A 25,709-nucleotide genomic window follows, 5' to 3' on the forward strand; every position below is an offset into this window, starting at 1 on the left:
TTAGCGGCCCTTTGAAATACTGCTGAAGCAGGGGAATGGTGTGTGGAAAATTTATGTTCATAGTGGTTTCTCATTCCTTGATTCAAGGTACCCTGTCACAAGATTGTATATGGTTGAGATGGTGCGGTACTATTCACCAGTTTGACACGGAGAAATGAGCATATCTGCCCAATGAAACCAAAAATAATTCTAAATCTATCAATCCCAACAATATGATCTATCAGTCCAGGCCAAGCCCCAAAAAAGAAGTTGGTGAGAATTAATAATTAACCAATTAGACCTGAAGCACAATTGATATAGCAGAGCAAAACAATAGGAGGTCCAGATAGGTCTCAAATCTTAAAATGACATAGAAGCACTAAGTAAAATCCAACTTAGACTGGGAAAGTATCTCTCAAAATTAAACCCTCCAATTTCCTCTGATAATCCACATAGGATGCTTTCACAGAAATCCAGAATAATTTTTCTGGGCAAATTACATGTGCTGCTGTGTGTTGCCAGAGTGCTATTGTGCTGTCCATATGCTGCTGCACTGAAGTGCTGGTTTGGATGCTTTACAGCTGTGCTGTTTAGTCTCTTTGTTATCTTTAGCTTTAAGGTAGTTAGAAGGTCGTGTTGTTAGTGAACTTTTGCTTTGATAATTGCTTTGGTTTTGTAGTTAGATTTGTAAGTTGGGTGCTGTAGTAGGTAGGTTCCCTATGCCGGTACCTTCCCTTCTCTGGTTATAGGGTTTTTCCCTGTGTACTCTGTTTTGTTTTAATGAATATAAGCTGAATTAACAAATAATAATAATGATAATAATAAAAATTACAATTTAGCACTTGTGGTTTGGCAGTGTCAAAATTTAATCTACAAAGTTTCATTTGCTACATTTATAGTTCTGTAGTTTGTACTCTTAAGACTAAAAAGAAACTATTATGGTTCTATTTAAATTAATAAATTTTATATTGTGGACAAATGTACTAAATTATCCAAGTTTAACCATGAATAAGCAATACTAGTAATAATTAATTGCCAGTACTTCCATGCAATTAAAAAAAAGCATGTGAAGTATATTATGATATTAGATTTCTATTTGTTGGAGCCATGCAATTGAGAGAAACAGGACCAACATTGGAAACCTTACCTCCAACTAAAAGATTGATTAGAAAGTTGGTCCACAACTTTGATCTCTTTACACACTTATATTCTTTAACTTTTTGTTTGGGTTTGTTTCTTAACCTGGTCCGGCACACAGGTTTGTTAAAGAGAAACTCCAACTCCAATGAAACAGTCAAGTCATTGTGATGAAATTTCCCACTAGTTTCCTGCTTGGTCAATATCAGTTTACTAGTAAGCCTTTCCTTGACTCTTTGAAAATATTTTTAAACAGGTACCAAATTCTATAATAGAGCTCATGATATAATGATATTGTCAAGTGGATAAGAGGAAGGCTCCAGATCCCCAAGCTACCAAATTCTGGACATTCTTATGTTATAGTTGCATCTCTCTTTCTATGGGTAGAATAAGGTACATTCTCTTTGAAACCCTCAATTTTCAATTTTTATATTTGCCTCCATGCCTATGTAGCGGGATTGAGTTTCAAGCTTTGTGTTAATAGATCATGATATTTTGAGATTTATGTTCTTGGATCATGCTAATTTAATATTTGTGTTCCTAGTCCTACTGATTTGCTACTAAAAAGTATTGTTTGAGGGGGATCTAGGTTCATATTTCAACTTCAAAAGTCAAAACTCACAGATTCTATCTCAAATTATCACTTTTGTTTAATATTTAAGTAAAATAATTATTATATAAATATTTCAAAAATCCTAATATGACTCTAGGCTAATGTACTTAAAACCCCCCCTCTCTCAGCTCTCTTTTTAAATGACACCAGGCTGATTGTTTTTGAAATAATTCATTAAATGTAGTGTATATGATTGTAGCATGAAACCAAGCTCTGACATATATTATTCTTCAAAAGACTTAAGAATTCAATGGACAAGGTGTCCATGGAAAATTTCTAAAGGTGGTATACAAAACATTTGTTGATCGAACAAATGAATCATAATGACCTAATTGATTTAAACTCTCGTTCATGTTCAAATTGCTCAAAGATGTAAATCATGAGTTATGAGAATGGTCGTAGAACATGTTTGATTTCTTATAGTGTAATATGTTCAAATTCTAGCAATTCATTTTTTACATAGTGGTAGAGTACAACCAGTTTCAAACTCTAAATTGTACATGGCCCTTGATCTCTAAGCAAAAAGACAGATCAATGGCCTCCAAGCATCTTGGTTTACAGCGATATTATAGCCTCATCATGTCATAACATATTATGTGTATATTAATATTTCTATCTGTAATCTAAAGGTTTGGTGGACAAGATGAATTTGTGTTTGAAAATGAAAAGGAAAGCAAAATAGGAGACATCTTTTATGAAGAATGGAAGACTATTATTAGTGGAGTTAATTGCCTTTTGCAATGGGAAAAGCAATCCTATCTGTGTCTTCTCTGCTGAGGAGCTCAAAAGAGCAACAAACAACCATGACCATCGTCAATGTGTTTTGCAAGGTAGAGATTTTAAGTTATTCAAGGGTTCTTAGAAGACCGCTTACTTTCTGCTAAAAAGTACTACACGGAAGAAAAAGTATTTTCTGTTATGGAAGAAGTTACACTTGGCATTGTTAAAGACATTGTGGAGGGATCGCAAATGAGTGTCCACCAAAATGTTCTAATACTCTTAAGAGGTTGCCTAGAGACCAAATATCCAACTCCAGTGTATGAATTTGTCAGGGATAAAATTCTCTCCAATTATATCGACCCAATTGGGACAATCCACTTTGAGCCCTTATCATGGAAATGCAGAGCATAGTTAATGCCCCTACATATGTTCATACTTCATTTTCCAAGTCTGTTATCCATAGAGAAATTAGGTCAGCCATCATTATATTAGATGAGAACAATGTTGCCAAACTGATTGACTCTCGCTCTTATCTATTCCTAAAGGTGAACTGCATGTATTCAAGGCCGTATGTGAGAGAATGGGGTGTGGTGCACCTGAATATACTGCTAACAGGCTATATAACTGAGAAGGTTGATGTGTATATTTATGGTGTTCTCCTTCTTGGGCTTTTGGCTGGATGGATGTTGAATACTCAGTACAGGTACAGTCCCTCCTTTCTACCAATGTTGGTGAACCCATGTGATGAAAAAAATTGGTTGATTGAAATCATAGATCCTATGTTACTAAAAGAGGGAATTAATCAGGAACATTTTCTTGCTTTTGCACAGATTGCCTTGAGTTGCATCTCTGATACAGCAGAAGATAGGCCTACAATTATTGATGCAGGAAAACAACTCAGTGAATCTTGAGTCTGTCTCACCTCCTTAGTTTATCTTAGCTCTATCCTAGTTGATAAACATTCAGGATATTCTATGCTCGATATAGCATTTGAATGCACAAACTTGTCACCAAGACTGGAGTCACTGAATAAAATGGCAATCATGTTTATGATAAAACCATGTTTTGATTTCCATTGGGTAGCTAGAGTGGACTGTAATAAGACTTCTTATTTTTATTTTTGGATGGCTTGGGTTGAACAAACTTCCTATCATTGCATGTAGTATTTTCTGGTTAACAGGAAAGTATCTCTTATGACAGGTATCTCAAATCAGCCATGTACGAGTAGTCCCCATTGCATTACCAGTCTCTCTTTTTTTTTCTTTTTTTCTTTTTTTAAATATACTCCATTGCATTACCAGTCATTTTTGCTTACTAATGTCACTAAAATTTCTTCATAAAGGTGACCGGTCAATGTGATAAGGCTTTTAAGTCTTAACGACTCAAAAGTAAATTCTGAATGTGACTTAAATGAGTTAGATCTATATAAATCAATATAATTTACAACAATGACTACATTATCGTATGATAATTATATTGTGGTGACTTCATTTGAACACCAATAGTGATCGACCTAGTAAATGTTAAGTTTCATATTCAGTTTTTTTAAAATAATAATAATTCAAGCAGCTTTAGCAATCTACTTGCTGACAAATAGCCTAATTTATATTTATCCACTTTGTTGAAATCATATTGGAATTAACATGCTTATATCTAAAAAAAAGTAAGTACCTAATACAAAAAACTCCCACTTTTGTAAAATCTATGAGATCATGATAGACAGTTTTACTCCTAATCTTTTTTGGAGAGGTTAATTCTCAGACTCAAAGTTGCTACCTTTTTGTTTTTGATGAAGGACACTTGCCATTACATCAAGACTCAACCTCAGAAAGCCTTGGTAATTGTCTAATAGTTCTAAAGGCCTCATGCAATCCATGAGATATTGAGTTCGAATCCTTACCCTTAATTTTTGGGCCCCTAGGGGATTCCTCCAATTAAGTCAATCTATTCTAATTTAGACCAGGATAAGATCTCTTCCTATTTAAATACTACAATTTCTATAGATCACACAAATTCAAATAAATACCATGTGTCTCACATCTAATTAAAAACTAGAGGAATTTTAATGGGAGTGAATCTTATTCCAATTTTGTTAATTTAAAATTTCATTATCGTTAATTGAAATACAAACTCTCTTTTTTTTTCTTTTCTTTTTTTGAGAAGGAATTGAAATACAAACTTCAATGAAAAACTTATTGATAATATCATAGTCCAAAAAATTAGTTTTACATTTTCAAATTTTCAATAGATTTTTATAATGACTTCAATTTTATCACAATAACAAAGTTTATGTTGTATAAAATAAATAAACTAAGTATATAAATAGTTAAATAAGCTTCTTCTTTTTCTTTTTTACCAAAATGGAATAATACATGAGCAATTCTACTCAACTAACTAATATTCTTGCCAAAAGTCTTGTAACTCAACCAGTTGGCATCTCCTAAAGAGTGTTTCCAATTAAGACATCTAATGTTCAAATCCCCCTACTCCAAGGCCTCAATTGAACCCAATTATCGTACTATCAAAAAAAAAAAAAAATATTGATAACCTTACCAAGAGTTTTTCATGAGTTGGAAAAAATAGAAACTAATTCTAAGATAATGCCTAAACATTCAATATTTTCTTAAAAAATGTAAAGTTATAATATATATATATATATATATCTTGTTGCTATTAATATATAAATAAATGAATTTTGTGTACTAAATAAAATTCAAATATTTGGATTTAAATATTAATTCAAATTATGAACACCACATATCATATGAACGGTATTAGTTTATGAAATAAACCCAAATAAAATTATTTAAAAATATATATTCTTTTAAAATAACATTACTTTAATAACAATAAAAATAAAAATAAAAATAAAAAAATCCATGTTATAAAGGTAGAGTGGTAACTCCTTTTAAAAGTGATTTATCATCTAAATCGTTCTTCTAATCTTGTGCATTTGTAAGTCATTTTAAAGTTTAGGAGTTGCAACTCCTTTGAGATTATGTCATTATTACAAAATAAAATTATTTTTTCTCTTTTATACTTTATAGCAAATGATATTCAATTTATTCAGAATGTAAATCAGATTGTGAGGGCAACCCTCAAGCCAAACCTAGGTGGAGCCCTCCTTATATTGTGATGTCCTTGCCAAAGCAAAGCATGAGAAACTCTCTTGCAATGTCTAATTAAATATAGGAAAAATAACTTTCTCAAAAAAAAAAAAAATATATATATATATATATATATATAGGAAAAAGAAACATTATGGAACTCAAGAATAGGCACTTTCCTCCACTGCTAAGCAACCCTTCTTCATTACCACTACGAATTTTGGATTGATGGTTTGAGTCCTTGTATCATTTCACATGATGTTTAGTAAGAGTTAAACAATTTGTGTAGTGGCACTTCAATAAATGTATTGTACCGACTATGATACTCCCTTTGTATTCATTAAAAAACAAAAAACAAGCCTCCTTCAGTTTTTTTTTTTTTAATAGAGAATTTCAACTAATGGTGTTCGCTCCTAATGATAGCTCTTTATCATTAGACCAAGACAACAATCAATTTTTAGTGTAGGCGGGAATTGAACTCCAAATCTCTTATTCAACCATCAGAAATTTTACCAATTAAGCTAACTAAAACCCACAATCAACAAAGCATGAGTTTCACTTCTCAAAAAAAAAAAAAAAAAGCACGAGTTTCAAATAGTTTAATTGATAAAATTTTTCAATAAAAAAATGTAAAATTTTGTATCTTTAAATAAGAAATTTGGGGTCAAACGTTGCATATACTAAAATTTAATTGGTGTAGATTCTAGTTAACTCAGCTAGTAAAAAATTTTTGATGGTTGAATAAAAGATCTGTGATTTAATTCCAACCTACACTAAAAACCGATTAGTGTCTTAGTTTGATGATAAAGAGTTATCTCATCATGAGTGGATGTCATAGGTTGAAACTCTTTAAAAAAAAAAAAAAAATCTAATTGGTGTTTTGGTATAACAATAGAATACAATTTTCATAGAACATACATCATAATTTAAAATTTTATCTATATATTAAAAAAATTATGATCCTAAAACTTATTAATTAAAAAAGAAACGATGATCCTCATAATTATTAGACTTTCACTTTTTAGAATTTTCTTTGCAACTCAAGAATTACAAAGAAAACATCATGGGAACAAAAGTTTTAAATTATTCTTGAAAACTCTAGAATCTTTTTAGTATAAAAATTTTCTTGGTACCCACAGACCTCCTATGTTTATATCATAACTGCAATTGGTCTTTTTATGTTTCCGTCTATGTTTTTAAAAATATTGCAATTTTCCAAAATCATATTATGAAATTTTCCCTATGAAGTACTAGAAAAATCATGTCAATAGCCTTCTGACTTTGCATTGCTCAATCCTTTCCTATAAAAGAGTTCCATTTCCATTTGCTGTAAGGAAAAATAAAATATCAAAGTTAATAAATACACAATTACACCATTCATGAGAGTTTTATCTCATAGCTTGTAATATATATAAAAACTAGTGTTATGCCCGTGCGATGCACGGTTTAATAAAAAAAATATTTTGTTAATATAATTAAATTTAATAAAAAATAAAATGAAAAAATAATTAATTCAAAATTTAAGATTAAAAAATAAATTGTACTTGTACACTTAAAAGAAATTTAATTTTTATTTCTTATTTTGATATTTAAATCATTTATTTTAGTGTTGATTTCATTCAAATGGTTATAAGTTATATCAACCCTAAACCAGCATATGTATCCATATGTAACATTCTAAATTAATAATAAATAAAAATATAATACTCTAACTTAATGTAACATTCTAACTTACTAATAAATAAATATAAAACCATAACTTAAAGTAATGTTTGTAATTGTATTGTGTTTTAGCCTTTAAGAACACATATGTTATTTGTTTTTTAATCATAAAAAAAAAAAAAAAAAAAAAAAAAAAAAAAAAAAACAGATATTAATATTACACATGAAAAATAATAAATTCAATAATTGAAATGGTTGAAAACAAAATTAAGCCAAAACCTCAATTCATTATTGAAAAAATATCCAAAATTTTGAGCTTAAAAAAAAAAAAAAAAAAAAAAAAGAAGGAGTTAAGTAAAGATAGACTTACATAGAAATTTGGACAGATGGATTCTCTTATATCCAATTTCATGTTTGACAGCAAATTTTGCTTTTAATTAAAAAATATAGATTACATGGAACAAAGCACCAAACAAAAACCACAACAAATTAAATCCATTATAAAATATTGATGTCAACAACAAATAATCATGTAATAAGAAGTTAAAAAATACAAATATATTGCTTGCTATATTGACTTCTAAAAAAACACTAAAAGGTGTGATCAAACATAGAATTTCAGCCTATCTATAAAACTTGTTGATAAAAATCATATTATATATAATAAAAAGACAACAAATACACAAAATTTATTCAATTTGATGAAAGAAAAAAAAATTACCTACAAGGTTGTAGGTAGGGCAAAGAGGAGAAATGTAGAATATAGTAAATAATTGTAAAGTACGTAGTAGAAATAATGAAACACCAAAAAACTGTGTATATATATAGTGGGAATTTTAGGTTGTGAAGAAGATGATATGAACAAAAAGAAGTAGTTTAGGTGAAACTCAAATACTTTTTTTTTTTTTTTTTACTTTATTATTAGGAAAAAGATGACATAAGATGCAAATTTATCCATCAAAAAAAAAAAAAAACGTAGGAAAAAAAAATGCAAGTTCTATCTTTTTTTCCCCCGTAGCCTATGTGATTTATAAGTGGAGTTGCCTATAATTAAAATAAATAAATAATAATAATAAATGGGAAAGCATTTGGGAAAAAGAAGATTCAAGATTATTATTGGTAAAATAAAAGAAATCACAGAAAGTTTTTTAAAGAAACGTAGGAAAAAAAAAATACAAATTCGATCTTTTTTTCGTTTTACTTTTTTTTGTCTCTCTTTTTTATTTAAATTCTATCCTTAGATAATTCTATTATATTGATTTTAGGCTTTGTTAATAACATTTTAGATAAACACAACTGTTATAGTTGTAAATCAAATACTACTTTCTTTCATTACTTGATTTGTCATATTTATCCAAAAAATATTCATATATCTATTCTTAAAAAGATGCAAATTTATCCACCAAAAAAAAAAAAGAAAAAAAGAAAAAGAAACGTAGGTAAAAAAAATGCAAGTTCTATCTTCTTTTTTTTTCTCCCGTAACCTATGTGATTTATAATTGGAGCTGCCTATAATTAAAATAAATAAATAATAATAAAAAATGGGAAAGCATTTGGGAAAAAGAAGATTCAAGATTATTATTGGTAAAAGAAGCACTGACATATGTTGAAATCTAAGAAAAAAAATGCGGGAAAAAAAATTTAAGAAAGTTTTTTAAAGTAACGCGGGAAAAAAAATGCAAATTCGATCTTTTTTTTTTTCTTTTACCTTTTTTTATCTCTCTTTTTTTGAAAATTCTATCCTTAGGTAATTCTATTCTATTGATTTTAGGCTTTATTGATAACATTTTAGATAGATATAACTGTTATAGTTGTAAATCAAATACCACTTTCTTTCATTACTTAATTTGTCATATTTATCTAAAAAATATGTATATATCTATTATTAAAATCTAAAAAATTATTAAAATTTCTGCAATTTGGTGAAGTCACGTGGCGCAACCACGGTGTCTAAGCCCAACTTTTATTATATAATATATATATATATAATATGATATGATATAATATGATATAAAGGGAAAAAATCAATTTACCCACTATTTTTTTATTTTTTATTATTATTTATCATTCTTATATTTATTATGTTTTTCACAAAAAAAATATTTTATATTTTCTTGAAAATTTTAAAATTTTCCTTAGGTAAGCCAGTTTCTTCACTTAATCAATCAAAAAAAAAAAATGAATGAACAAAAAGTAAGAAAACATAGAAAATACTTTCTCCGTTTTCCAAAAGTAAAAACACAACCTTTAAAAAAAGATCATCATTTCATTGATATTTTTTACTACAAAAAAGTTCTAAAAGCCAAATTATATATTTCAACACATTTTCCAAAATTATATTATGACTAATTCTTCATACCAATTACTAGTAAAACAATTTCAATAGTTCATATAAAAATAATAATAATAAGAATTCCTTCATTCCTTAAAAAAAAAAAATATATATATATATATATATATTATTATTATAAGGAAAAAAATGTAACATATCATAAAGATGTTAATAAATACACAATTACACCATTCAATGTATCTGTTACATTACCATGCAAATTTTATCTTATATTCTTGAACTTAAACTAATGAAGATTATATGAAAGAAAAAAAAAAAACACTTTGCTCACATTTTCATTTTTTATTTATTATTATTATTATATATATTCCGTATTTATTATAATTTTATATATATAATATTTTTATATTTTCTTTTGGGATTTAAAATTTTCCTTTTCAAGTAATAAAGGAATATTTAATTAATTTTAACTTAATTAGCAAAAACAAAAACAAAAATAAAATACTTCTAAGCTGTAACCAATTTTGTGACTTTGTCAACGAGGTTGGTAAGCCAATTTCTTCACTTTAATAATCGAAGGAAAATCTTGAATGAACAACTTTTATAAGCACCGCATTATAGAGAACCTTTTTTTTCACTGATGTATTAAATGCTTGGCCGTGTACAGAGATTGCGTATTAAAGTGCTTTTACGAAACGTGTTTTGGGATTTTTGTGTATATTTGGAAAAGTATCTGAAAGGTGGGTTTTGATTGGACAAGTTGAATAAGGTCCAAGAATGGTGATTCTAAGGGATTTGCTTCATGGGTTTTTCTGGGTTTTGGATTTCCGGAGTGGGGTTTTCTGATATTTTGTGGTTTTGATCAAATATCAATTCAGTGCCTCTGATAGTTTGGAGGAAGTTTTGGATGATCAAGAACTGAATTTGGTGATTTTCAGGGATTTTGGGATGTGGGTTTTTTATATTTTTTGGTCTTGATCAACTATTATTTCAGGGCATATGATATTTTTTGGAGGTTTTTTTTTTTTTTTGGATGATCAAGAACTGAATTTGGTGATTTTAAGGGGTTTTTATTATTGGGTTTTACCGGGTTTTGGATTTTCTGAAGTGGGCTTTTGATATTTTGTGGCCTTGATCATAATTCAGTCGAGGGCAAGTGAGATATTGGGTTATTGTAGTTCAATTTAGGTTAGTGTTCAGGGTTTTCCATTGGTGGTAGTGAAGATGGGGAAGACTGAGCTTGAAGAGGGAGCGGCTTGTTGTTCTTCTTACATAGGCAATGATCAAAACATCGATATTGATGTTGCTTTCTCTTACATTGTAAGGGTTCTTTTATTGATGTTTTATGTTGATCCTTTTATGGTGTGATCAATGCAAATTTGGTTGCTTTTTGAGAATTTGTGTCTGGATGTTGTTATCATGGGCTGCACTCGAAAGCTTGAGCTAAAGTCGAAAACAAAGAATGAAAATAAAAATAAAATAGAGCTGGAGTGTGAACTAGTGATTGATGGTTGGGTGGTTTTAAGAATTCTGATGGATCACTAAATGCCACATGCAATAGAATTTTTATTTCCTTTTATTTGTTTGCTGAGATAACTAAGGAAAATGTTTGGTTTTCATTGTTCATGTACTGGTTTTTCATTATTCAGCAGACTTATGTCAACAAATTGTTGGGTTGGGAGGATTTTTCTTTCGTGGATAATAGATGATTATGAGACTAGGCTAAATCAAGGAATTGTTTCAAGGATTATTACTGTTGATGTGTAGTTTATAAATCAAAAATATTTCTAGGTTTTATTTAGTTATTTTCTCTTTTCCTCCATCTTCTCTGCTGGCAAAAGCATTTATAAATTAGTTGTGTAATAGAATACAACTAACTCATGGGAATAGAACACGTTTTCTTTTATTTCTGTTTGAGTCTAGAGACAATGTTGGTCATGTGATTTTAGAGTTCATACCAATGCTGGTCTTCATTAGATGCCTCAAGTGATTTACAAAATATTTTTGGCTTGATTAATAGTTCAATTGATGTGATTTTGCTGGACTTTAAGATAATGGGATACTACATCCCATCTATATTGGATATTGTTTCTGCGGGGACTTCTTACTTGCTTTGATAGTCAAAGGCCGATGATCATCTCAAACTTGAATGAGGTTGCTTCTGTTAATATCTATCAAAAAGTTAACTAAGGCCATGTCCAAACCATTTGGATTTATACCTCCAAATATAAAATATCAAAAGATATGTTTGCTGTCACAAATTATCATGTTGAGGATGAAATAGCCATAATTTCCTAATTGTCACACACTGACTAGATTCCAGAAGAAGGAAAGAGATATTTACTTTGAACAGTCTTTAAATGGTAGCAGTGCCACAAGCCTAGATCCCCAACAGAGATATTTGATATGGGTTTGGTGGTGAGAGCCTAGGTTACCAAACCTAAAACTTGTGGCATAGAATATAGATCACTATGTCTCAAGTTAGGCTGTGGTTGTATTGGCTGCATGAGGAATGTAGGTGTTTTGGGTGTGAATTAAATCATAAAGAGACACAATGAAAACAGGAAGAGCTTCCACATGCATAGGGAACATCATTTGTTGGTTTAACTGTTTCCTCTATATCTGGTAGTCAACTTCAATTAAATTTCCATCTGAACTTATTCACTCATCAAATATGCTGCTAGAACATAAGTTCCATAGATTGCATTCAGTTGCTCCTTTCTTTGATTTTGATTGTCAACCTGATGGTTCTTTTGTACTTTCTGAACATATTCCATATTGAAGTGCCAATATATGATATAAAAAAGTTCTTAAATAATAGAAACCACATCGTGGTTCTTTACATTTTAACTTGTAAGTGTAACAACATAATACTAGCTCCTGACCATTTATGATGCACCTTATGTCAAAACTTTCATTCAAAAGTGATTAATTTGAAGCATAAATAATTTCAGTTCCAATTATAGCGTCTAATGTACAATCTCATTGGTTTATGTACTGGACTTGCTTTTCTATAACTTTAAGGCTTCACCACATTTTATGCTATGGTGGTTCTTGTAATTGGCCTCTTTCTTGATGTGACATTTTTTATGCAATGTATTTCAAGTAATATTAAGGTTTGGTTCTGATTTTTTTGTAGGATAAGAGGATTCAAGATGTTTTGGGACATCATCAGAAAGAGTTTGAGGGTGGACTTTCTGCAGAAAACTTGGGTAAGTGATGAATTAAGGAAATGTTCATCTGTTAAGATACAATGTTATGATTAAATTTAGTATCTCCACTGTTCAAAATGATGATAATGGGAGACAACTGATTGACAGGGGCAAGATTTGGTGGATATGGTTCATTTTTACCTACGTATCAGCGGTCTCCTTCTACTTGCTCAAAGATTTCACAAAAAGCTCAAAACAACCATTCTCATGATCTGCCCTTAGAGGTATATTGTTGGTTTCTTCCTTTATATTTTTCTTCCTATTCTAGACACTTGAGTTCTTTGCTTAATATGATCATGCAGGGTGCCCCACAGAATTCAACAGTTATCATGAGACCTGAACTTGCTTCAACTGATCGTGCACTACCTGAACTAAGGAATTCTTCTGTGGATAGTTTGCCCAAAGTTTGTAATTCAAGGAATTATATTTCAAATCACAAACCTCTCAAACTGTCAATCAATCAGTCTGATAAAAAAACACTGAAGTTCCGGATCAAAGTGGGGTCAGACAACATTTTAACTGAAAAGAGTGCTGCAATCTACAGCAATCTTGGTCTTGACATGTCTCCATCCTCATCATCAAATGGCAGCCATACAGAGTGGGAAGGGAACTCTTCAGATTCTCATAGTAAACAGAGTGAATCTCCCTCCTGCATTATTAAGGTGAACCTTTTTTCACCATTTTGTTATCTCTTCATGTGTTTCTTCAGGCAGATGTTCATATAATTCAATTATGTTTTTTGCCATGCCAATGTGATGAAGCAGATCATGACTTCTTTTCCTATTCCAAATGGTGTGCTATTGTCGCCTCTTCATGATAATTTGGTTCGCCCATTGGAAGAAAAAAATCTCTTAGATGGAAGTAGATCTCCAGCTTTTAAAGAGATGGATGCTGTCTTTGAAAATGAGGTTGCTTTAAAAATGCATTGTAAAAAGGTGCTCGGAGAGAAGAAAAAGAAGTTTGGGGATAAAAATGAGAGGTTTGTAGAATCAAAGAATGGGAATTTTGAGGATCCTGTTAATCCTGTTAATGCTGGATTGCAGAATGAAGGAAAAATTAAGATCTCAGTGAGTAAGGAGATTGCATCTGCACCTAAATCTAGTAAACATAGTAATAGTGGTGGCATGGGAAATGGTATTGCTATGGCTGCATCTGAACTCAATATGGGTAAGGCAAAGGAAAAAAAATTCTCCTCATACTTAGTAAAAGAGGAAACTTTGGGGTCAATAGCTTGCAGGAGTCGTGATGAGCAGAATGCAAAGAATGGTTTGGCAGAAATGATCCAGAAAGATAAAAATGTAGTCTATGATATAAGAAAAGATGGCAGAACCAAAGATGATAGAAGTTGTAATTTGTTTGAACAGAATTGTGACATGCCAAAGGGAAGCAAAGTTTGCGATTGGGGAACAGCAGCTCCCATAAAACAGAATTGTGAGAGCAAAGCCACCCACCAACAGGATGGAGTGAATATATCTCACAGGAAGGAATCAGCTGGGGGACAAAAGAAGTCTAAGGAAATCCAAAATCATGATAGCTCAGCTACCAGGAAGGCAAAAGTGAACTTGAAGGTTAGTTGTTCTTCTGCGTCAAAAGATAATGTCGCTTACAAAAGTGGCTTTCCATCCAAAAGTAAAGGAGATGGAAAATTACACAAGGATTTAGAGAAGGCAAAAGATAGCCATAGTGATAGAATGTCTAACAAAAAACTAGTTAAGAAAGAATGTGTAAGTGATACATCAAGGAATCCTCTCAAAGATCAGGGAAGGGACTCTAAACTTGAGGTTTTTGAGAAAAAATTCCTTGCATCCAGCAGCAAATCAAGGGATGGTTCAGGTACCGATCAGGCAAAGGACTCTAAGCTTGAAGTGTCTGGGAAAAAATCAGTCAAAGAACTATCCGGGAAAGGATACCATGCAATCAGCAACAAATCTAAGGAGACCTTAGGTAAAGATCTTGTGAAGGACCATAAGCTTGATGTTTCTGAGAAAGAATCCTATGCATTCAGTCATAAACTAAAGGAGAGATCAGGTAATAAACAGAATGATTTCCCATCATCTTCTGAAGCACATCTGAAAGGACACATGAAAGATGCAACTAAGATACCTGATCCTCGTCCTTCTGAGGTTGCTCCAGTAGTCATAGAGGAAAATTGGGTGTGTTGTGACAAGTGTGAGAAATGGCGGCTTCTACCATATGGTACAAATCCTGACCACCTGCCAAAGAAGTGGCTGTGCAGCATGCTTACTTGGCTGTAAGTTCTCTTCTTGGTTTTATGAAGTTTGATGTAAAAGATAAACTGCATAAATTTTGAATGATGATTATGGATAAATTGTGATTATGAACAAACTGAGAATTATGCTGTGGCGATTTGTGATCTCATGAAAAGTGCATGAGTTCTTGGTCAGAGAGGTCTTATAACATGGAAAATGACCAAGCTTTGGCTGCAATATCTGAAATGCTTCTTTTTTCTTTCCCTGTTGTTTTTATTCACTTGGAAATTAATTATTTAGCTTGCAAGGTTGGTTCACAACTCACGTCATAAGTGTTGAAGTCTACAATTAAGTCGACATTGGGTCTTGTTAATATGTTTACTAACGTTACCTTTTTTGTAGCAAGCAGATGGTAGTAGTCTAGTAGTAGAGTACCCATCTAGATGTTTCGATAGAGATTTTTTTTATTTTTACTAACGTTACCTTTTTTGTAGCAAGCAGATAGTAGTAGTCTAGTAGTAGAGTAGCCATCTAGATGTTTGGATAGAGATTTTTTTGCAATCCTCTCTCATTCTCTCTTCCTGATGATTGAGTGATAAAACTGTTTCAGGCCTGGAATGAATCGGTGTAGTTTCAGTGAGGAGGAGACAACAAATGCTCTGAATGCATTATACCAAGTTCCCATTTCTCAGATACAAAATAATCAGCAGACTTATCCTGTTGGAACTGCACCTGGTGGAACTTTGCTTGAGGCCCCGCATCTTAACCAAAACTGCCAAGATCTTGTTTTCAATGCAGTGACCAGTGGTGGAAAGAACAAACTAGGAGCAAAAACAGTATCAAATGAAGCTCCTCATATTGGTTCCAAGGATGTGTTGAACTTCAAAAAGAACCAACAGGTCCCTGTTAAAAGCAAAGGTTTACAGAATCTCAGCCAATGTTCCCTGGAATCGAAATCAGAGGAAAGACCTAGTAAGAACTACTAACTGCTGGCATACTGTAAATAACTTGTAAGATCTAGTATTTACGGTTGCCTTTCCTGAACTCCATATGTAAGCATCAATACATATAGTGAATTGACTTGATGGAACTTATAAAATTTTATTTTAGGATAGTGAATTCTCAGAATCTCGTAGATAAGCATGTTTTGATGACTTTAATGTTTTTAGTTAATTTTATTTGATGAATGATTCCCAATATTTATGCCTTTAATATGACTTATTAAAAAAAAGATTAAATGCAGATAACCACCCTAAACTATGGGATACTTGCAATGTGCACAATAAACTCTAAAAAGATTGCAGTTAAAGTTAACAGGTAGATCCTTTCCATTGCGCCGATTAGCACCTTCTCATCCAAATCAATTTTAAATTTAACAGTCACATGACATGCACATGACCATTAAGTGGCAAAAGATGCAAATGCCCTTTTAGTCAACAAGTGGTAAAAAGAAGAAGTAAATAGCCCCAAACATACTTCTCTTCCCTCTCTCAGTCTCCTCACCCATCTCTTCTCACTCCTTACTAAACGCAGCCATGTTTGTATTGGCAGTGTTTATGGTCATGACTGCTCAGAGATTCTTTCTGGAGCTGTGGTGTCCTAAATGTTTCTTGAAGTCCACTATTTTGCTGATGTCTGTTTCTGTTTACAGGTAATGCCAAGCCACTGAAAACAAATATCAGGAGGGAGTATGGTCAAGGTGGTTGTAGACCCTCTAAGAAAGCAAAGACAGAAAGCACACATTATACCAATCAAGATCAGAATCCTGGTGGGTTGTCAAAGAAGGAAGTTGAAACTGATAATCAGAAATATAATGAAAGATGTTCCAGTGATATAAAGGGTGTTCCTCAGGATGGTTCATTTCCTTCTGTTAAACAATCTAAGAAACAGGGTCACAGGACTTTTGTGGAAGATAATGATAAGAGTTCTTTTGCTACAAAGAAGAGAAAGTTGAATGAGCGGCAGGGTATTCAAATTCATATGAATGACCTTCCTAGTAATAGACAGGATTTTAAGGATGAACAGATTTCTATGGAGGAGACTAGTGGGAGACAATGTGGAAAAGAAAAGAAAGCCAGAGCATTGAAGCTTCAAGGAAATGAAACCAATACTAGGAAGGCCAGTAGTGAACCAGAAAAACAAGGTACAGTGACCAGGATCCTTTTTTCAAGTAGCAAAAATAATCCTTTAGACAGAACTGGTTCATATGAAGGCAGAAAAAGTTCGAAGAAGGACCAGCATTTTGGGCAGTATGATGGATACAATTTATCTCAGTGGACTGTTGATGGTAACAATTCTTTTAGAAGGGACTTTGGAGCTAGACATCCTTGTATTGCTGCCACCTCTAGTTCATCCATGATTTCAGGCACAGGTAAAATTAAAGTGAATTTCAATGAATTTAAAGGTTCGCCTGCAGAATCAGTTTGTTCTTCTCCTTTGAGAATTTCCAACCCAGAAAATCATACAAGGAGCCTTTCAGGGAAGGATGTCAGTGCAGATGTAGGTTTGGCTCTCATTAATAGCCCAGGAACATACTTAGTGGGTGAAGATGATGGCAGAAGCCAGCATTATGAGTCCATAAGGAAGGAAAAAGCCTTCACTGTGATTCAAGATGGGTCTTCTGTGTCCCCCTCATTTGATTATCAAGGCAGGTTTACTGAGCACAAAATACATGGGAAAGCTATATCATCGACTGTCCACACTTCGAACATAAGAAACTCCCACCTGTTGAATGTTTGTACTGAAAATGACAAACATACCAATGAACCAAGCAAGAACCACCATTTCCATGATATGGCAAGAGTTAACAGCCATTGCTCTCCAAAGAAATGTCTGCCTGAGAAATCTACAAACGTTTGCTCTTCACAGGCCAAAGAAAGGCACTCAACTCCAATATCTGATTTGGATAAAAGCAATATTAGGATTTCTGAGTCGTTTAACGAGCAGGAAGAATCGGATAATGTGCACTATGAGGTGGAGAATGGATCTCAGGATATTGCACCATACAAGAAAGACATAAAGGTTAGAAAAATTAAAATTCAGGGAAATAAGTCTACTAAAATTGAGAAAAATCATGCTGGAAAGAAAATTTCTGCTGGCAAATGTTTGAGTGACCGTAGTAAAAGAGAGAGCCAAACTCTGTGTGATAGAGTTGAGGACCCACATTCGAAAATTATTACTGTTTTTCCTAAGGGTGGAGAATCTACTGCCAGCAGGCAGAATCTGTTGCAGAATCATAATGATGAGAAATATTTAAAATGGCTCCCTTCAGAAAGAAACTTTCAAGAAGAAGAAGCTACAGAGAACAGTGATGACTTTGATGTATTGCCGTTTGATGATTTTAATGGAGGCGATTCAGTGAAGGCTTCACAACAACTTGGGAAGGATGATTGCCAAAATAAACTTCATCATGTTAGTTCAAGACACCCCACATGCAATAGGGATGGGAATAGGGATATAGTTGCACCAAGTCATAGAAGAAAGGATGCCTCTACTCGTGCAGCAAATAAGACTTTAAAAGAAGCAGAAGATCTTAAGCATTCGGCAGATCAGCTTAAGGTCTGTCCATATTTTGCAACTTTGATTTTTTGTTGTTTATTTAAATGTTCATATGGTTATATCTTTAAATGTTAACATTACCCCAACTTGGACATATGGGGAAAAAAACATTACCCTAACTTTTTGTATGTTTTTTATTTGCTTTCTAGATTTCTGGTTCAGAACTTGAAAGTATAGAGGCACGCTTCCGGGCAGCTCTGAAGTTTCTCCATGGGGCATCACTGTTAGATCCTTGTAATAGCAAGAGTGCCAAATATGGGGAAATGACATCAACTGCAGCATATAGTTCTACCGCAAAGCTATTTGAGTAAGTGTTGATTGCAATCCATGCAAAGACTCTTCATTTCTCTCTTGCTGAAGGGGAAAAAAGTATTTGAAAGGGAGGACTGAAAGTTTAGAATATCGAGACAAAGAAGACAAAAATGAAAATAGCAGGGCCATAGAATAGATTGTGGGATAAGCAGCATTTCTCCTTGTAGGCTTTTGCAGTATTTTGATTATAGAAATTATAGAAGTTATTTTAAGGTGCTAGCATTAGTATTATTTCAGAAGGCAGCATAATATACTTGGGAAACTGGGAATGAGTCTGCATTAACGTAATGATAATATTATGAAATCCTGATATGTCTAAAAACAATCAAAACAAATATCCTAAGGCTCTAACAATCTCAAACGTGTGACTCCTCGAGAGTGCTTATGAAATATTTTACGAAGAGTTACCCAGGGTTTGGTTTAATGCATTTAAGGTAGATATGGTTCTTCTCAACTTAATTGAGTTGCATCACCCTTAAGATTTTATTTTATTTTTAATTATCTAAGCTATGATGTATGCCACAATTGGGTGTATACAGAACATTCAAAGCTACATGTTGATGTTTTTGAACTGCTTAAATTTACAGATATTGTGCCTGTGAATATGAGAGATGCAAAGACATGGCTTCTGCTACCTTGGCATACAAATGCTTGGAAGTGACGTTCATGCGAATGATCTATGTTAATCATTTCATTGCAAGCAGTGACCAAAATGAGTTGCAAAAGACACTACAAATGGTTTCTCCAGGTAAAAATAAGGATGCTGTGGTTGGAAGGTAATTATGATTTTTTCTAGGTTAACAAAAATTTGTAAAAGAAGGAAGGTAGAAATGCCAGTGACAAAACTTTTTTAATTTATATGGAACTAGTACTTATCCAACTCACCCTTAACTCGGCTATATAGTTTGATTAGTGATGGAGCATAAGGTGATGATCTAAAAGAAGTATCAGAATGCACAATATAAGTCCTCAAAAGGCCAGGCCTCGCTGGGCCAGGGCCTTGTTTCTTCTAAGTGTGGTTTTCGGTTGGCTTCATAGGCCCAAGCTTGACTCAATTCAGCACTGTAAATGCTAATGAATGGTACTCTGCCCGGTCTATGGACAACCTATTGGCCTAAAATGGTTTTCCTTTCTCCTGGCCTGAAATTTTAGTGCAAAAGCTGGAGCTACCCTTGAAGTTGATCCATTTGTTGAGCAAAATTAAGTGCTTTTTCTTCTTTTGAAATTGTTACTAAATGCATGCTTATAAAAAAAAATTAAAAATAAAGGTTTAAAGAAAAAGGGGTAGTAAAGGCTAAAAATTCTAAGGAGTAGCACAATCAGCTGGGGACTACGCCTCATGTCACTAGTTCGAATCTCCCCTTCCCCCTCTGCTTAGGACCAAAAGTTTCTTATAAAAAGGGAGGAAAGGGGGGGGGTTGTTAGTAAATTTTTATATATCTTGCTATCCTTCAAACTAATTTTCCTTATGATATTTTATTAACATTGTCAATTTTTATATTGTTTTCAGTTCAGTCTCCATCATCCTCTGCCTCTGATGTTGATAACTTATATAATCAAGCAATGATGGACAAGATGGAAATAGCCAAGGATGGTAGTTCATTGCAGGTTACTGGTAATCATGTCATTGCTGCCAGAAACCATCCCAAGCTTGTCCGGCTGCTCGACTTTGTATGTATAGTCATATTAGTTTTGCTTGTTTCCTTATCATCATGGAATTCTATTTAAGGAAAAAACTTGTGCTGGATGGAAAAAAATAAATATCTTCAAAAATAGCTGTTGCACTTGCTAGTTATGGATGGTAAGGCTTAAAAGGATCCTTGGGTGCCCAACCAAGGACCTTTAGATCAAATGACATTAGCACCCTCATTGTATAAATGGAAGGACCAGATTTCGAACTCCCTGGTCCTTGGGAGTTGCATGGGAGTTTATCCTAACCAGCGGGTCTGGGATTATTAAAACTTTAAAAAAAGAATCTTGTGATGCCTAGAGGACTTAGATTAGGAAAAGGTTAGAAGGAAAGTTTTGGTCTTGGCCTTATGATATATCTGGCAAGTTCCTAGCATCGTACCTTGCATGCTAGTAATTCTTTTTACACAAACCTCGGGGCACATCACATTGCCTTTGACTATATATGTTAAAAATAATTTGATGGTCTTTGTGTGGAACTGCTTGCAGGCACAAGATGTAAACTTTGCAATGGAGGCCTCAAGGAAATCCCAGATTTCCTTTGCAGCTGCTAATGTAGTACTTGCAAAGACAAGGAACGGGGAGGTCATCTCTTCCATTAAAAGGACCCTTGATTTCAGCTTCCATGATGTAGAGGAACTTTTACGGCTAGTACACCTTGCAATGGAGGCTCTTAGTAGCAGTTGAAGTCCTGGATGCTGTAGGGTTCTCATGAATGGTGAGAGTGTATTCTCTCTCTCTCTCTCTCTCTCTCTCTCTCTCTCTCTCTCTCCAACTTATAAACATGTATCAGCATCCATGCTTGAGGAATAGTTTCATGAAAACAGAGAAACTGCAATGAAGTCCAATCTAATTTCTGGACCTGAGCAGGTAATGACAGAGAGATGTTGCTATTGGTTATGATTTTCTAAGGTTATACACTGCATATATACAAATTAAATTTAATGTGCAAGTCTTATGGATTCTAATTTGTGGGCTCTCAGGTCTGACATGAATAATGCAATAAGGCCTTGATTGTGGTCCAGACTTGTACTAGAACTTTCAGAGGTTATACACCGTGCAGCCTTTGCAGCTATCGAAAATAAGGATCAATAATGGAATTGGAAATTTTGAAATGATGCAGAGGTTTACAAGCAGAGTCTGATTGCTTCTGGTTTTGAGGTTCCACAAGTTATGCACACATCTTTCAGAATTTTCAAGCTCAGCTTTACCAATTCTTTTCCCTAATCCCTTTGGAGGTTGGACACAATAATTTTGAGCATGAAGGGGACAGTGACCTTAGGTATGTGATCTTACTATACTCTTTCTCTCTCTTTTTTAAAACTATTCTGATGCATGTTATTCTTTGCAGGTTGCGGCACGTTCAATTTTCTTACTGTGCAGTTGTGATCAAGATCATAGTTTTTGATAAAGGAAACGAACAAGTGTAAAGAAGTTAGTTAGATAGGAAAAACAAATAATTATCACACATACAAAGTTAACACATTAGGATACGATAGAAGAAACAAATGAACATTTATATATGAATATATCTATACAAAATACTTAACACTGTAACATTGACCACAGTGTTCCCAAATTGAAGATGGCAACAGATGGAGTTTTTAGCTTTTCCATGAAAAGTTGCAAAGTATGTTTCTTCTTTCCCTCTTAAACTTGTATTTAAGCAAGACGTGCAATATATATATGCTCTTTCAAAATTTGCAAAAGATACCACCCTGCAATTGTGTGTAGTGTCTCCAACCCACTGGCATGTGGGCCTCACTGAAAGTTAACTAGACTGAGTTTTCAATGTTAATTTCACTGTCTCAGTTCAAAATAAATAAACTTACATAACCAATAGTATAGAATGGGGGAAAAATTCCATGTAATCAAATTTGATTAGTTTGTTGATATCTATAGACCTAAAGTTTTAGAATTAAGGCTTGATTATTGTTGCGCCCAAAATTTTAGAACCAATTGATTATATTTTTTGATAAGAGAACTAATTGATTATTGCTGTGCTTGTATTAACCAATGATACCAAAAAATTTAGACAAAATTGACAAATCCAGAGCTGGAAAAATGTGGTATACGTGTCTTGTTAATAGGATTAAAATATTATTTAATATTTTTCTCAAAAAAATAAACATCATTTAAATATAAAATTTTGCTAGATTCGTTTACAAGAAAAAATATTTCTCAACCTTATTAGGTTGGAAAAACAAATTAAATATATGTGTACTACAATACTGAATCAAAATCATGAATGCTATACTATTATTTTTAAATTTTTTTTTTTAAAAAAAAAAAAAATCATGTATGCTATACAAAAGCCACCATAGTTTTCACTAATGATTGTGGAATAGACATTACTTGACTTGGGAAAAGGGTCTTTTTTTAGTGTCTAATCATAAGATTGGAATCTCGTATTTAATGGTTTCAATCAGAGTCTCTTCATGTCCTCTAACCACCCGACCAAATTGCTTGAAAACCCTTCCAAGACAGTGTGACATTTCACACCAAATACTAAAACTTTATCACTTCATAGCTTGACTTCTAATATCAAAGATGGCCATGTCCTTGTAATCGTACAATAAAAACTTGTGTAAGAGCACCTCAGGCCTTGCAATGTGAAAATTTTAATAATTTCTTTGAAAAAAAAAAATGAATAGAAAAGGATTGAGATTACTTTAGTGAGAAGTCTAAGCAGTGTTGAATTAGAGATAATAGAGATTCAAATGTCAAATATCAAATGTCATTCTTTGAATATTAGCAGTCACAATTCAAATAAGTTGAAAACAGTATCCTATATTGATGGGCACACTTCAAGTTGGTCCAATCAACCTTTTGGCTTTGTCAAAGTGTAGGACAAGCAAATGAATGGTGTATTTTCTATTGCACAGTTGATCAATGTATTGATAACAATACTTTCAACCCAAAATTGAGTCTCACTTTTAACTGATTTTTCTATTCTTATTCATAGTAAGTGTCCAGTTTGAAAATAACTTATCTAACTTTTTGCAACAAATTTTTTTGCTAAAATTGTGTTAAATTATACTTGTACCTTAAAAAAAAAAATTAAATGAGAAAATGCAGGAAAAACGATGTTTTAAAAAATTGTACATAAAAACTAAAATCTAAAAACTAAACTTATAAGCTGATGCTAAACAGATACTAAATATTAAAATTAACTCTTATTTACAATTTAAAATAAATAAATAAATAAAAATCATTGACAACAAAAAGTATCTTATATACGTATAACTAACCATAAAAAATTTTCCACTTTCTTATAACTAAACAAAGTGATTAAAAAAAAAAAAAAAAAGTAAACCTTTTGCTTGTGAATTAAAAAACCTAAAGATTATTTCTCTCTCTCTCTCTCTCTCTCTCTCTCTTCCCATAGTGGTGGAGCTACCCGTGAATCACGGTCAGCCTAAGGCCCACACATAAATGGCCATGATCTCTGGGGCCCAGTAACACATCACTTCATCACCGTCCAAATCAACTTACCCTATCCCATCACATCTCATAAACCAAGTCCACTATTCTTTTTTTTTCTTGGGTAATTTGGTTGGGTACTTTTTTTTTTTTCTATGAATTTGATTGGATGTTGGGCTTTGATTAAGAAAGCCCGCAGTCTTTTTCACCTTCTAGGAGACCACAGTCCCTTGACTCTTCTCCCTTTGTTTTGTCTTTCACTTCTCTTTGAAAGAGAAATGTATAATTTTTCTATTGAAAATAACATGATGATTATTATAGGTCTTGGCATCAAATAGTATATTACTATTCATCACTTAAAAACATGGGTATTGACGGGTGTCTTCAAGGCATAGAATTAAGAATATTCACTGTTAATTTCTTAATGATTAAGTTGTCTACATACAAAATTCTCAAAAAAAAAAAAATCGTCTACATACACAAATTAAGATCATGGTTATATGTAATTTATTTTTTATTTCTATACAATTTGATGATATATTTGATAGGTAATAAAAAAAATTATTTTATAGTGTATTATACCTTAAGTTATATTCTTTGAGTCTTCCCACAAAAACAAAAAAACAAAAAAACAAAAGCTAATATTCTTAGAGCACTTGTTAACAATATTAATCTATAAGTAAACATTCTTCATATTCTATACTAGCTTATATGATAGTTTATAAAAAAAATTAAAATACTAACTTATATGATATGTTTTCTTAAATAGTTCAATTCATATGCGCATAACAAATTGGAAAGTAATTAGAAATATATTCTGTGGTTCATAATTGTTGGCTGCCCAAAGGAAGAAAATGATAAATCAAGTTTGGTACAATAAAAAATAATAATAAGGGATTATCAACTAACATTTGGTTAAGTTTCTAAAAATTAAAAAAAAAAAATAAAAACTAACACATTTGGTTAATCAATAAGGTTACATAGAGCCCCATATAAAAAAAAAAAGTTACATAGAGGAATTGTGAACCCCAAAACTATTTATTCCCTTCCCATATCCTGCATAGAGCCATAGATCTTTCCTCAGGGAGGAAAAAAATTGATCATTCTACATAACATTTTATTTGAAGGTACCGTACGTATTGTTTCTCAGCCAAACAAAAAAAAAAAGGCACCGTACGTATAAAATCCTAACCGTTCATCTATATTAAGTAAAGCTAGTTACTTGTTTAGTAGGCAATACTTACATTTTTTCCATATTGAAGAATCCATTTAGGTCACACTTTTTTTAAAACCCCCCGAAATTTCATCAAAATCACACACACAAAAAACTCTTACATTTCTATAAAACCTCAAGGACAATTTTGTCATTTTACACATATATTTATATTTATATTCTTTCAATCATTGTCACTAGGTTAAAAATACCAAAATTAAGTAAAAGAAGAGCTTCTCCAAATAAATAAATAAATAAATAAAAAAGGTAAAAGAAGAAGAAGATATAAGCAGATTAATCAATTTAGAAACTAGTTATCATCCTGTTGTGTGTGTGTATATTTGTATAGTTACAACAAGGAAGGGAAGAAAGAATCCTGGATGTCATTGACACATTGGAAGGTACCAACCAATTAAATTACAAGACTTTTAGTTATTCAATTTAACTTATTCTCATCATAAAAGATAGTGTAAGGACTCAATTTGTAATGACCCCAAATTGGTGTATTGGGTTCGAACGTTAAAGGTCCAAATAATAAAATTTGTAGAGAGTGGGATAAAAGGTTAGGCCTTGGTTATTGG

General features: G+C 32.3%; 2 protein-coding genes across 4 annotated transcripts; both read left to right on the top strand.

Moving 5' to 3' along the window:
• The first annotated feature begins 1,100 nt into the window (after nt 1-1,100).
• Nucleotides 1,101-3,678, top strand: LOC115982233 (receptor protein kinase-like protein ZAR1). Of its 2 annotated transcripts, none has more exons than XR_004089564.1 (3): nt 1,101-1,509; nt 2,359-3,152; nt 3,280-3,678. XR_004089564.1 is itself a non-coding variant. In XM_031104774.1 (3 exons), exons 2-3 carry the CDS (start codon nt 2,470-2,472, stop codon nt 3,358-3,360), a joined length of 456 nt encoding a protein of 151 aa, XP_030960634.1. In that variant the 5' UTR covers nt 1,101-1,509; nt 2,359-2,469; the 3' UTR covers nt 3,361-3,678. The 2 variants fall into 2 exon arrangements, 1 of the variants encoding a protein (XP_030960634.1); XM_031104774.1 differs by having other exon boundaries at nt 2,359-2,559; nt 2,995-3,678.
• Nucleotides 3,679-10,112: 6,434 nt separating this feature from the next.
• Nucleotides 10,113-21,930, top strand: LOC115979921. 2 transcript variants are annotated; one of them, XM_031102039.1, is made up of 13 exons: nt 10,113-10,831; nt 12,651-12,723; nt 12,832-12,947; nt 13,026-13,385; nt 13,488-14,974; nt 15,544-15,905; nt 16,585-18,491; nt 18,641-18,798; nt 19,391-19,551; nt 20,314-20,474; nt 20,982-21,362; nt 21,476-21,774; nt 21,844-21,930. In XM_031102039.1, exons 1-11 carry the CDS (start codon nt 10,736-10,738, stop codon nt 21,177-21,179), a joined length of 5,079 nt encoding a protein of 1,692 aa, XP_030957899.1. In that variant the 5' UTR covers nt 10,113-10,735; the 3' UTR covers nt 21,180-21,362; nt 21,476-21,774; nt 21,844-21,930. The 2 variants fall into 2 exon arrangements, with proteins under 2 accessions (XP_030957899.1, XP_030957898.1); XM_031102038.1 differs by having other exon boundaries at nt 20,982-21,210.
• The last annotated feature ends 3,779 nt before the right edge of the window (nt 21,931-25,709 follow it).

The sequence above is a fragment of the Quercus lobata genome, chromosome 3 (genome assembly GCF_001633185.2).
Source record: "Quercus lobata isolate SW786 chromosome 3, ValleyOak3.0 Primary Assembly, whole genome shotgun sequence".
NCBI lineage: Eukaryota > Viridiplantae > Streptophyta > Magnoliopsida > Fagales > Fagaceae > Quercus > Quercus lobata.